Raw genomic sequence first — 13,838 nt, 5'->3', positions numbered from 1 at the left:
GAGTGGAAAGCTTTAGCTTCCTGGTGAAGCTGTCCAAATGACATGTCTATGATAATTGGCCTTCCCTTTGCTCCTTTCCTTTTATTAATAACTGGGTTAATTACAACGGTATCACATTGTTTCTGAGTATGTATATCCACACCAGGGTATGACTGTGGAGTGTGTCTGTGAGTATGCGATTGTGTGTGAATGCATATATGAGTGTGTGTGGCCATGCATAGTATATTTGTGAGTGTATGCATTGCACACGCCCGTGTGTGCACACGTGCACCTGTGCATGCATTATAAGAGCCAGGTAACTCTGGAGCTGCACCTGCCAGAGGTGGGGAGCAGGGAAGCAAGTCACTGGCGTCCTCAGTGTCCGGGAGCCAGGCCAGCTCAGCCTAACAGAAGGCACCGGGAGGGAGCAAGACTTTCTCTGCACCAAGGAACTCTACACCTGAGCAGCTACGCCATTGTTCTTTGCTGACAGGGCCACCAACGCACAGTGGTGATGCCGTGTGCCCAGTGCCCAGCCGTGGACAGAAGACCTTACCTCCAAGGAGGCCACATCTCCCAGACTCCCCTGCCCAGCTAAAGGCCAGCAGCCAGAGCCTCAGGGAGGAAATGCGCTCCCTCCCCCCCCCCCCCCCCCCCCCCCCCCAGTGGGTTCTTCCTCTGTCCTCATGGACAGAGCCTAAGGCAGAGCCCCCAGAGCCAGATACCCCTGAACAGCTCGGCTTCCAAGAAGGAATCCATGGCCAAGTAGTTTAATAGGAAACTTAATCTTGCCATGCCGCTCACAGAATGGAATGCTAAAATTGCCCTCATTCCCCAGAGGTATGAAGACAGAGTCCTACCAGCTCCCAGGGAGGAAGAACTGGTTTTTCATATGCTAACCATTCTGGCCTGTGCTCTGGGAACTCTTGTGAAAGATAAGAAGGATTTTGAAAGAAAGGGGATCCCTCCACCCCATCTCAGTGGAGGTCTGAGGATTGTCTAGGGAGCCAGGAAGTGAAAAAGGGTGACTATAGGGCAGGTAGCAGGGAAATTTGCCCCCAAAAGGAGAGGGCACCTTGCTTCGGACGCACAGAGGAGGGCTGGAGGTAGAAGAGCCCTGAGTGGCTCCTCTGTGTGGAACAAGGTTCAGAAACTCCTCCAGGAGCCACCTGGGAGCTAAGCCATCACCTGGCAAGCATCTCCCTCCACCTGCTCCTAAGATCTGGTGGTGGTGCTCCTGGGGCCTGATGAGGACTTGCCTTCACAGGCCCACACTGCACCTACTCCTCCTGTGACTCAGCAGCAAGACTGATGCACCATCAGGGCCACAGGACCTAGGCCTGTACCCATCTGATTATCTTATGTGGACATATGCTCCACTCCCAGGATGCCCATGGCCCCGAGGAAAGGGAACAAGGGTCACCTTTCTAGGAAGGCTCGTGAGCTTGCTCCTTGACCTTGTTTACAATTAGTAACACCTGGTTTCAGAGTTCTCAGGGGATAAAGGGGCTCAGGATATCATGGGGGCAGGTGGTCATCATTTCATATGCTTTTAAAATGATTTGACCTAACTTTCTACTCCAAGCTGGTAAAGCAGGTGTGCCATTGGCACCATGTGGCTGTCTCATTGGTCTGGAGAAACCACCTCTCAAGTGATTGTCTGGGTTGAAGACAAGGGGATTTCAGGTCTGGCTTGGGCCTATGAGCCCCACCCTGAGTGTGTAAACACACACACACACACACACACACACACACACACACACACACCCTTCAGCATTTGTTACTTTCTGAGCTTAGAGGTCTTGCCTCTGCCTCTTAGTGTTTCACAAATAGGAACTCAGTTCCAGTTGAGCTGTGGTAGGGGCTCTCCCATTTCCAGGGGAGCTCAGGGTCCCCTTGGTCCTGGCACATTCTCTGCCCCTATATCAACCGTGGGCAAACTACGGCCTGTGGGCCGGATTCGGCCCGTTTGAAATGAATAAAACTAAAAAAAAAAAAAAAAAAAGACCGTACCCTTTTATGTAATGATGTTTACTTTGAATTTATATTAGTTCACACAAACACTCCATCCATGCTTTTGTTCCGGCACTCCGGTCCAGTTTAAGAACCCATTGTGGCCCTCGAGTCAAAAAGTTTGCCCACCCCTGCCCTATACTCTGCTGGGACCCCCTCCATTAGCCTAGTGATCGATCACACGGCTTATCAGCCCTGCCCTCTCAGGTGTGTACCCACCCAGCCACCGGGGCCCTCTGGGCAGAGCCCTTAGCAACCACATTCTTACCTCCATCCTGTGCCCCAGGCTTGGTGAAGATAGCCTCTTCCCTATGTGGGCTACCCTGAAGCTGTGCTTCCACCCTTCCCCAAACTTCCCCATTAACACTTTCCACCCACACCAAGACCCAAAACCTTAAAAACTGGATGAAGCAAAAACCCTGAGGCAGCCCTGGCTTACGTGGCTCAGTTGGTTGGAGGTTCATCCAGTACACCAAAAGGTTGCGGATTCGATTCCTGGTCAGGGCACATACCCAGGTTGCGGGTTTGATCCCTGGTTGGGGTGCATAATATCGCAGCAAGAGAAGCCCCCAAACTCAACAGTTCCCTCTAGTCAGGCACCAAGAGAGGGAGATCCCCCTGGGATGTGTGATTTGCGAAGAAAGTCTGGTCGTGCAAGGGTGATGACGCAGCTCCCACGTGGCTCTGAAGCAAAGAAACAGAATCCCCTTTCCCAGCTGCAGCTACTGACTCTCGGAAGAACAGCCCTTGTATCACCCCTGGGCAACCTTTCTGGGATCAGCTCCCAGCCTCAGGGGCCCCTGTGGAGCCCCTCCCCTCCCCATTCTCTTTTCCTCGGACCCCTCTTCAGTCCATCTGCCCTTTCTATGATCCCCCTTTCTCTCCTGTCTCTTCCTTGAGTCCCATCTTGCAAATCAAGAGTCACACACAGCTGCCCCGCCGGAAGTGAAGGTGTGGGTTCCAACGCGGCTCTGAGCGGCCCCTGCCCAGATGGCAGCAGTAGTTCTAAGGGGAAACACATGGGCCCTGAGTGTATCTTCCCCAATCAAACCAAGGAACTGGGGCTGCACCAGGGCCCTGCAGAAGGCACTGTGGGTTGGAACAGTGAGGAGCCTGAGGAAGAGCAGGAGAAAAATGGGGCAGGCCCAGCTGGCGACTCCTCTCAGTCCCTGAACCACGATCCTGAACTGGCACCGGTGGGGGATGGAGAAGATGTAGTTGCCAATATCCAGGATCCGATCCAGGCCCTGGGATTCATTTGCCAGAACCACCATTAGAGAGTGAGGATGAAGATGAGGGAGAGCTATAGTGTTGAGCAAGAACAGCCCTATTTCCATGGAGCCAGAACAGGTAGAACTGGTGAAAAGGACATTGGCCGGAGTAAGCCTGCTTGCCTCAGGGGTTCCTGCCTGTGCTCGGAGATATCAGATGCCCAGTGGGAACACGTGGTAGCGAAGGCTCTCCAAGCCCGCAGGCATCCCCTACCTGGGAGGAACCAGCTTGAGAGCTGCCCTATCTCCCTGCATTCCACACTGGAGCCAGCACAGGACTAAGCTCTTCTCCCTGTCCACATCCAGGTAAATCCGACTTCTTCTCAGAGACCCACTGTATTCAGTTCTGTGCATATGGGGACATAGGCCCAAGCCCAACCCACCATAGCAGTATCACTCTAGAGCAGTGGTTCTCAACCTCGGCTGCACATTAGAATCACCTGGGAATCCTTTTAAAATCCTGATTTCTGGGCCTCATCCTCTGGAAATTCTGTTTCTTTGTTATGGAGTGGGGCCACAACATTAGTAATATATATATATATCTCACACATAGAGGCTGGCAGAGGGCAGAGGGGAGGAAGGAATACTCAGTACTGGGACGGGGGGCGGGGGGCAGGGGCCTGCAGTGAACCAGAGGGCCCAGGGTGTCAGCTCCAACCAGCTGCTGCCACACAGGAATGAAGATGCACCCTTGCCAGACCTTTCCACTTATCAGGAGATCTTTGACCTTCTACTCTGTATGAAACTCTCTGTTTTTAAATGTTGATGACTAATGCACATATTTTTGGTTAGGCCCAGAACCCAAATCTATCAAAAAACTGGTTCCTCCCCTAGCCAGTTTGGCTCAGTGGATAGAGCATTGGCCCACAGATTGAAGGTTACTGGGTTTGATTCTGGTCAAGGGCATGTACCTGGGTTGCAGGTTCTGATCCCTGGCCCCGGTCCAGACGTGAGTGGGGGTAACCAATTGATGTCTATCTTTCACAATGATGTTTTTCTCTCTTTTCCTCTGTGTCTCTCTTCCTCCCTTCCATTATCTCTAAAAATCAATGGGAAAATATCCTTGGGCAAGGAACAAGAAAAACCTGGTTCCTCCAGTCCTTAACAAAGTTTCATCAGAGGCTCATACGAGGTGAGTGAAGTCTATCCTAGTCTTCTAGGGACAAAACCTTTAAATGTCCACATTATATCAGTTTAGCCTTTCAGATACCAAAATATCATCATCATTATTATCATTCCACCTTTGCACAGTTCTAATCTGTAGAATTTGCTTTATTCTAGTGAAGTAGAAACTGGCAGTTTTAACTCAAAAAAGAAGCACCACCAAAAAAGTCCACAGCCTTGCAGATGCTGGCTGAGCACTCCTCCCCCCTCCTCCACTCCAAGCCGCCTCATTTCCAAGCGTAGCAATGGCAAAGCTTCCACGGCCCTGCTCCCCCCCACCCCCACCCCCAGCAAGTCTGCTGCCACCATCCCCTCCCTGGGGTTCCCAAAGCACAGAGGGGCCTTGCTAAGCTGCTTCCTCCCACATGGTTTTTTGTCCTCGCCTCCACCCCACCTATCCCTGCCAGGACCAGCAGGTGGAGGCTTTCCTTGTCTGGGATAAAAGGGTGTGGCTAAGGCCTGTGCATTGGTTTTCTGAGTCCCAGACTGATCACAGAGCTTCTGGCACACAGGCCATGTAAACGCACCCTCATACACAGATGTGCCGCCAAAACCTTACACCAGTGATGTCGAACCTATGACACCTCTGACACGCGAACTCATTTTTTGGTTGATTTTTCTTTGTTAAATGGCATTTAAATATATAAAATAAATATCAAAAATATAAATCTTTGTTTTACTATGGTTGCAAATATAAAAAAAATTCTATATGTGACACGGCACCAGAGTTAAGTTAGGGTTTTTCAGAATGCTGACACACCGAGCTCAAAAGGTTCACCATCACTGCCTTACACTCAAGAGACACCATCCCAGCCTGGCTGGCCTGGCTCAGTGGTTGAACTTGGATCTATGAACCAGGAGGTCACAGTTCAATTCCCAGCCAGAGCACAGGTCTGGGTTGCGGGCTCAATCCCCACTGCGGGGTGTGCAGGAGGCAGCCGATCAATGATTTTTCTCTTATCATTGATGTTTCTATTGTTCTCTCCCTCTCCCTTCCTCTCTGAAATCAATAAAAAAAAATTAAAAATTTGAAAAAGAGACACCCTCCCATATCTTTCTGGGAATTCTCTTGGGTTCTCTCCCCAAACTCCAGAGCAGCTCTCCAAGTCTCCACATACCCTACATTATTTTTTATGCACTTTTTTGCTTCTTTAACAAATGTTTCTTTCTGAACTCAAGCCTGTCCTGCTATGCATTCGTGCCCAGGCAGCATCTGCCCTCCCCAAGCACTGGGTGGGGCTTGGGGCCATCTAAGGCCCCAAACACAGATGGGTGTGGCCTCAAACCAGCTTGGTCTTGTCCAATCACCTGCCCTGGAAGCTTGCTGATGAAAGCTTTGCGACAGAAAGGAGAGAGGCCTGGCTGAGAGCTGGCTGCACCCACAGCCCAGGGTGCAGATGAAAAGTGCTCTCACCTTGAGCTTCCAGCAGCCCTGCAGACCAGATCCCCGTGCTCAGCCATGATGAGGCGAGGCTTCCAAGCGGCAGCCACACTCAGCCGCCTCAGAGCCCTTCCTGGTGCGCCCCGCATCCTGCCCATACTCAACCCCGCCGCAGCATTCGGATCCTCCATTGACTCCCGGGTGAGTTCCCAGCTCAACTAGATGGACAGCCTTTCTTCTGGGGACCTTGGCAAATCTTCTCCCTGATTGTGGCTGGGGCAGGTGGGCAGGGTGTTGGGGAGCTATTTGATTTGGCAAAGGGAGGACTCTTTGAATACCAAGTAGCTCTTGGAATACCAAGTAGCCTACATCCAAAACTTTCGTCCTGGTCTGAGTTTGGTGTGGCCACCAATGAAATCATTTTTCTCTTGTGAGACTCAGACTGCTGCAGCAGAGGTGGGGCATCCCCAGACGGAGGACCCTGTGAGTGGTCTTGGCAAGCCCGGGCTTACTGCCCCCCATTGTAATTGGTGCATAAGCACTATTGCCATGGGAGAACCCTCGTCCCACAATTTGTACCGCACCTCTCCGGGCACCCAAAACATGTCTCAAAGGAGCCACCCTGCCAGGGCAGGCCTACAGCTGTGGGCAGAGCTGGAATGGCCCCTGCCAGTCTCTCAGAATGGGCTCTAGTCTGACCATCAGCTCTCACAATCACAAGCTTGGCAGCCTTAGCCATATTTCCTCCATATCCCCATTTCTACAGGGGGCGGGGGGCTAATACTAGCAATTCACAGTCTCAAAGAACAGCTCACAGGTTTGTACTCTTTTATTTTTTAATTTCAAACTTTCATTTATTAGTGTACTACTCACACCCCAATTTCCAAACATATCATTATTGTCTTGGTCATGGACATTTCCAAATATGAGAGTTTATATTTCACTCCCATCACTGCCGGCGATCAGAAAACCCACGCTTTCCTTTATTAAAGGAGTTCAGTCCTGCTGAGGTTAGAGTACCCCTTCCAGTCTTCATCCTCATCTTTGCTTCCGGAGGCACTTCCTCTGCTTGGCTCTTTTCATCTTCATTAAAAGCTGCTGCTACCACCGAAAGGGTTTTTGGAGCAAGAGTTGGAACAGTTTCTCCAGGTTTCCTGGCTCTAAGTCTGAGGGAGATGGCTGAGGTTTTCTTCGCCATCTGACTACTATGGCAGGTCCAAACTTGGAGATCTTGTAGGCCTTGTTGGGAGGTCTGCAGCTTCTTCACCCATCGCTTCTCAGAGATGTGACTGGGGCTTTCCCCTCCATTACTCTGGCGGCTCCAGCTCCCTGCAGCTTCTCCGGCTTTTTTTTTTTCCTCCAGCTCGCGGGTTTTAAAACAGGACAATTGTAACGCACAAAGCACTAGCAGTATGCCCTTCCCTCACTGTCAGCCCCAATTCCTTTCTTTCCCTTGCCCAGTCACCCACAGGGGTCCCCAACCCTCCCCCCATCCCCACCTCCCCACACCCCTGCAAGGAGGAACCCAAGAATGCACACTGCCCAGAAGTCCTGCAGCCCAAGCAGCAGTCCCCACCCCACCCCCAGGAAGCTAGCTGTCTAGTCTCCCTGATTTTTCGTACCCAGATCTCAAGATTCTGCCCAAAGAAGACAGACTTTAAGGATTATGCCCTTCCCAATGCCAGCTGGTGTCCCGACATGCTGAGCCTGTACCAGGAATTTCTGGAGAAGACCAAGACCGACGGCTGGATCAAACTGCCCTCCTTCGCGTCCAACAGAGAGCATATCCAGGGGCTCAAACTCCCAACCGGATTAGCAGTTACCCCGGGTAAGACCTGGCCGGAGTGGTCACAGCAGCACAGGTGTCCCAGCCCACGGGAGTCGGTTCAGCCAGCCCCTTTCCCTGCGTTCAAAGATTCTGGGGAAGGAAACCACAAAGCCCCCATCCAGTTCTCAGCCGCAAGTTCTTTCTGCTAATCTCAGCCCTCTTGCCGGCAGTGACTGTATCTTCTCCTCCCATTTGAAAAGAGAGCGCATCCTAGCGGCCTCACTGGAGAACTGCCTGCTCAGCCTCTGTCCTGCCTCATCCCAAATCCTCCTTCCCCAACTCAAAAGTTTTTGGGGGGCCCGTCTCCCACCGCAGGCCTGGCCCACCGTCCATGCTCTGCTAGACCCAGGCCGGCTCTCCTGAAACGCCCACCAGTCAGACTGACAGAGCTTCCCACCTCCATCTTCCTTGTACGTGTGTGTCCGTATTTTCTTGTCTCGCTCATTCATAAATATGATTTTCCTGCCCAGTGATGAATGTACACAGTACAGTACAAAGACTACCGTTTGGGTTTATGGCACACACAAAAAAAACCAGGGACACCAAAATAATTTTTAAAAGAATTTGGTATCTATACAAAAAGGATATAGTTGTAGTTGACTTGAAGGAAGAAAAATATCAGAATTTTGGTGGACTTTTCAGCACTTATTTTGCTGTTTAGCATTGTTGTTATTTTGAATTACTATCTGTGAATGCCATGAGTTGTGTTTTTTAATTTTTTACTGTTTAAAGTCTGTTAAAGTCTTCACTTGACATTGACCCTGTCCCCACCCTCAACCAGGGATCTTTCTGAGTGTTTCTCCCTCCAGACCAAGGGCTCCCTGGGGACAGGGCTGTGCCTCTGGTCTCAGATGGAAGGCTCTCGGCTGGTGGAGCCTGGCTGTCCTCTGGTTCTCTCCGGACCCTGTGCCTGACTCAGGACAACCCGGGGGCTGCATGACCAGCGCTGCACCCTGAGCGGGCCCCATGCCCTGACGCACTCCCTGCTCCAGCTGCCACACTGCTCATCTCTCCCCAGACAACAGTGACTGCCGCATCATCACCAGGAGCCTCCAAGTGGAAGGACAAGGCTACGAACATGCCATCTTTTTTAACCCATCTGAGAAGAAGTCCGTCTGTCTTTTCCAACCAGGCCCCTACTTGGAGGGGGCCCCAGGGTAAGGCCACCAGCTGAGGTAGACGTCCTTGGCTGCTTCCTAGCCTTGGCTCAGGAGGTGGATTGGGGATTGTTCCTCTCCCTAAGGAGCTGGGTGTGTGTGGGGGGGGGTGCCCTGGACTGGAAGGACATCCGGGTCACCAGGTCCAGTCCCATTGTGAAGATAACAGAGAGCCTCCTTGCCGAGTCGGGGAATTTTCCAGTAAGGGATTTTAGAGGCCGCTCTGAGACAGATGTGGTGAACTTAGAAGTGGACAAGATCTGGAATCAGGAGCCCAGCTTCCAGTCCTGCTCTGCCGCTGCTGGCCACGGGACCCCAAGCAAGCAATTTAACCTCTGGCTTTCTGTCTCCTTACCTAAAACCTGGGGCAAGGATATATACCTTCCAGAGAGGGTCTGTGTGTATGTGCTCATGAACCATAAGGCACAATCTAGCTGTCATACACCATCTATCCACGCTTCATGTTTTAGCCACCAGCAAACTGAGGCAACTTGCCCATGGTAGCACAGGCAGCCAAGGTCAGATGCAGGACTCTAGTCCAGGCACTGGGGCTCCAAGTCCACTGCTCTCTCCATTGTACTCTGCTGCCTCCAAGCTTGGAAGAGAGCCAGGAAAGAACTCACTCTGGACATAACTATGTCTTGCCAAAGGCCACTGACCCATCAAGTCCACAGTTGACTTGCCTTCTCCATCCCTGCTCCTGCAAGGAGAGAGAGAAGGAGGGATAAGGAGCAGCTATAGGGTCCCAAGACCTGAGAAGGACTCATTTGTAGTTAAAAAGAATTCAGAGAGTTTAGTAGATGCCAGCACCTGCAGAGGTGGTGAGTTCAGACTGTAGCCCTCGGTCCCCTAGGCTAGAAGTTGGCAAAATACCAACTTCTGCACATGAGCCACGAAGTTTCAATCGCACTGTACATGCGCGCCCACACGTGGTATTTTGTGGAAGAGCCACACTCAAGGGGCCAAAGAGCCGCATGTGGCTCACGAGCTGCAGTTTGCCGACCACTGCTCTAGGCCATCCCAAAGGCATCTTCCATGGAGACACTGGTTCCCACCCTAGTGCATGCAGACACTGAAGGACTAGGTCAGGATCCCCTCCCTTCTGAAAACCTCAAAAAGGCAGTGATGGGGTGGTGGTGACTGGCTTTTATTTAAGGGCTCATGGAGGTGGGGCAGGAGAGGCCAAGGAGGACCATCCAACACTGGGGGGATCCAGCGAAGAGATTATTACTGAATTAGAAAAACCCAGTTCAGTCTGCCTCCTGTGCAGGAAAACACCCAGCTCTTCTCTACTGCGTCTTTTTCTTTTCTTTTCTTTCTTCTTTTTTCTTTTCTTTCTTTCTTCTTTCTTCTTTCTTTCTTCTTCTTTCTCTCTTTCTTTCTTTCTTTCTTTCTTTCTTTCTTTCTTTCTTTCTTTCTTTCTTTCTTTCTTCTCTTTCCTGTGTGCTACTCACACAGAACACTTCACTTCTGATATTTCTGGTCACCAAAAGTGTGACCACACCAAACACTTCTCTGGGACACCCGCTGGGCGTTCTACAGTTTTATTCAGTTCTGACCTGGAGATAGCGTCAGTTCCCACAGGTTAAGGACTCAGTCCCACAAGAGTGTCCCCCCCACGTCGGACCCCAAACCCAACTAGTAGGTCCCCAGGTTCCTCGCAACTTCTGTTTGACTTGGCTACAAACCTGAGGTTCTCACAACCCCTTCCTCAGGTTTGATTGATTTGCTAGACCAGCTCAGAGAACTCAGGGAAACAGGTTTACCACTTCAGTAAAGGGGAGGACAAAGAAGCCAGGTGAGCGTCCAGATGAAGAGGCGTGTGGAGCCCTGAGCGCAGGAGCTTCTGTCTCGGTGGAAGTGGGTGCGCCACCCTCCCTCCGGGTGTGAGTGTGTTTGCCAACCTGGAAGCCCTCTGAACTCCACACGTTTGTGATTTGATGGAGGCTTCCTCACGTAGGCGAGATGATCATTAACTCCATTTTCAGTCCTTCTCCCTTCTCAAGAGAATGGGGGCAGTGCTGAAAACTGCAAATGTCCAGTCCTGGCCTGGTCTTTCTAGTGCCCAGCCCCCATCCAGGAGCCATCTGTCTGACAAAGGATCTCGCAACCCCCCCCCCCCCCCCCGCGCCCGGAAATTACAAGGGTTTCAGGAGCTCTGTGCCCGGAATTGGGGGCAGAAACCAAGCCATATATTTTCTATTGTCTCCCAAGCACCCACCCAGCCCCTAGACAATGGGGAGAGATAGGTTACAGCAATTAGGTGATGAATCAGAAAAATGTTTTTCGATGAACTCTTAGGGAAAAACAACACAGAAACCTTTTTTCCTGGTGAAATAAAATAATTGTACATGGTTGCTAATACCCGCAGAAGCAACAGTTGATTGAGAAGGATTTGATCAGATGGGATCCAGCTCCATTCCCTTTCCTTTCCCGGGAAAGGCAGAGGTGGTGGTTCCACCTCAGGGTCCGGGGAAGGCCCAGGGAGCCAGTCTGCCCAGCCCGCAGCCCTGCCTTGCTTCCCACCCCCACCCCAGGTTTGCCCACGGAGGGTCCCTGGCAACCATGACGGATGAGACCTTTTCTAAAACTGCCTACCTGGCTGGAGAGGGGCTGTTCACACTAAGCCTCAGCATCAGGTTCAAAAAGTAAGTACTGTATAGAACCTCACGGTGTTGGCCAAAGTCATGGCCCTCTTCGTCACTGAGGGGTGGCCATCCTCAGCAGTTGGGGTGCAGGAGCCCTGCCTCAGTCTCCTTCCCCACCCGCTGCCAGAAAACCACCCCCGCCATCTGCTCTGGGAGCTGGCAGGCCAGCCCTGAGCCCAGAGCCACCCGCTTGAGGCGGGGGGGGGGGGGGGGGGCGTGAAGAGAAGGATGGGGGGACGGAAGGGTGAAGGGATGAGCGCCGGGGGTCCATGGGAGGGATGGGCTAAGCCAACTCCTCTCCCAGCTTGATCCCCGTGGGCTCACTGGCTGTACTAAACGTCAGTGTGGACAAGATTGAGGACCAGAAGCTTTACATGTCCTGCATCACCCAGACCAGAGACCAGAAGACAGTCTATGCCAAGTCCTCAGGTAAAGGGCTCCTTCAGGCCCAGGCCCTGTCCTGCCACCGCCAGCCCTCAGGCCAAATGGAAGAAAGGATGCTCAGGACCCAGTCCCACTCGGGGCTCCAGCTTCTCCGCCTGGGATTGGGCGCCTGCTGTAGACATGGGGGGAGTGAGGGAAAGATCAGCTAGGATTTTTTAAATTTTTTAATTAATTAATTTGTAGAGAGAGTGGAAAGGAGGGAGGAGGGAGAGAGAGAAACATCAATGTGAGAGAGACACATCAATTGGTTGCCTCCCGTACCCGGGGCCAGGGATCGAGCCCACAACCGAGGTACTGTCCTTGACTGGAATCGAAGGCGGGACCCTTCAGTCTGCGGGCTGGTGCTCTAACCACTAAGCAAAACTGGTTAGGGCATAGGATTTTTTTTTTCTATGTGTGAGTTGCCCAACCTGCACCACAGGACAGGATTCCAGGTAACTAGATGCAAATGCTCAGAGCACCCCACCAAGCTCCTGCCATCTCCGCCCTCACGCCTGCCTCTCACTTGCCCTTCTTTCTCTTCCAGGTGTTTTCCTTCAGCTGCAGCTGGAACAGGAGTAACAGGAGAGCCTACCTCTGACTGTTCTGTCTGCTTGGGAACCCCCCAACAGGTTGGGGGGGCTCTCCATGGAATCCACTGATGAGGTGAAGGAGGGGGCACTTTCCTCTGAGCAAATAAAGTCTCTCGGCCCCATTTCAGCTCAAGACCCTTCTTGTAGTTGGAAATGAAAATCCTTCCAGGGCCTCCCACACACCCAACTTCCGGTCAATACCCACGGAAGAGATCTGCTGAGCCTCTGCCAAGCACCAGGCGCTACGTGAGGCACTGAGCACACAACAATGAAAAGACAGGACCCCTGGCCTTGAGATGCACAACCACGGGCCAGGAGCTGAATACACAGAATGGGGTAGGCGTTGAGGGAAAGAGGAGGAGGGCAGGGACAAAAACAGGCCACAGAGGCTTCATAAACCCTGCTGTGAGCTTGAACTCTGTCTGATAGGCAACAGGATGCCTTAACAGGGTTTGGGCCATAGCCAAAACCCGTGTGGCAAAAAACTCCCCCCCCCTCATATACTCCATAAAAACCCCTTTCTCTTTGTGTGCTTTCACAGTTGCCCTTGATAATCTGTTAAACCCAGAGTCTAAATCATTGCATACCAAATACATGATTAACCTTGATTCGTGGACAAGAAGCACCTAATCTTCATTTTTTAAAAAATATATTTTTATTGATTTCAGAGAGGAAGGAAAGGGAGCAAGAGATAGAAACATCAATGATGAGAGAGAATCATTGATCAGCTGCCTCCTGCACGCCCCCCACTGGGGATCAAGCCCACAACCCAGGCATGTGCCCATGACCGGAATGGAACCTGGGACCCTTCAGTCCGCAGGCAAATGTTCTATCCACTGAGCCAAGCCGGCTAGGGCCCCAATCTTCATTTTAACACTCCCAAGAAAAGAAGGGAAATATATTCCATCCTTTATTGTGCAGCGAAGAAAAAACAGAACAGTTATACTTCAGTTTCCATATTAAAGTAGGTTGAATGGGTCCTGCCACTTCTCTGCCGGGGCCATTTTTTAAGAGAAACAGGCACGAGCTGGAAATCTGCAGAAGCTCTCTCTTGGGCAAGGCGCATAGCCAGGCGGGGCGCCAGCCGTAACTGGACAAGGCCAGGCGGGCAGGCAGGGATCTTGGTAAGGGAAGTAAGGTCATCAGCCTCTGAAACACTTCTTAGTGTCTAGGGCTTTGACAGCTGCCTCTGCTCTCCTAAGAGGCCACGTACTGCAGCTTTCTAGGCTGAAACAACGGGAGCTGCTGCCTCCACGCTCCAAACACCCATCCCCATGCCCAGCGCGTTCATCTGGGAGGCAACTGCTGCCGAGGCAGATGGGGTGGGATCCAATAGGCCAGTGGTCGGCAAACTCATTGGTCAACAGAGCCAAATATCAAC

At 51.8% G+C, this 13,838-nt stretch overlaps 1 protein-coding gene and 1 pseudogene across 1 annotated transcript; both read left to right on the top strand.

Moving 5' to 3' along the window:
* Positions 1-2,976: 2,976 nt before the first annotated feature.
* Positions 2,977-4,395, top strand: LOC118673638 (annotated as a pseudogene).
* A 1,345-nt stretch (positions 4,396-5,740) lies between these two features.
* Positions 5,741-12,584, top strand: THEM5 (thioesterase superfamily member 5). The gene is made up of 6 exons (XM_036344714.1): positions 5,741-6,009; positions 7,435-7,636; positions 8,655-8,793; positions 11,331-11,441; positions 11,746-11,870; positions 12,412-12,584. Exons 1-6 carry the CDS (start codon positions 5,887-5,889, stop codon positions 12,444-12,446), a joined length of 735 nt encoding a protein of 244 aa, XP_036200607.1. The 5' UTR covers positions 5,741-5,886; the 3' UTR covers positions 12,447-12,584.
* The last annotated feature ends 1,254 nt before the right edge of the window (positions 12,585-13,838 follow it).

The sequence above is a fragment of the Myotis myotis genome, unplaced genomic scaffold (assembly GCF_014108235.1).
Source record: "Myotis myotis isolate mMyoMyo1 unplaced genomic scaffold, mMyoMyo1.p scaffold_m19_p_18, whole genome shotgun sequence".
NCBI lineage: Eukaryota > Metazoa > Chordata > Mammalia > Chiroptera > Vespertilionidae > Myotis > Myotis myotis.
The sequence above is the reverse complement of the archived record's forward strand: the minus strand, read 5'-3'. Positions and strand labels throughout refer to the sequence as shown.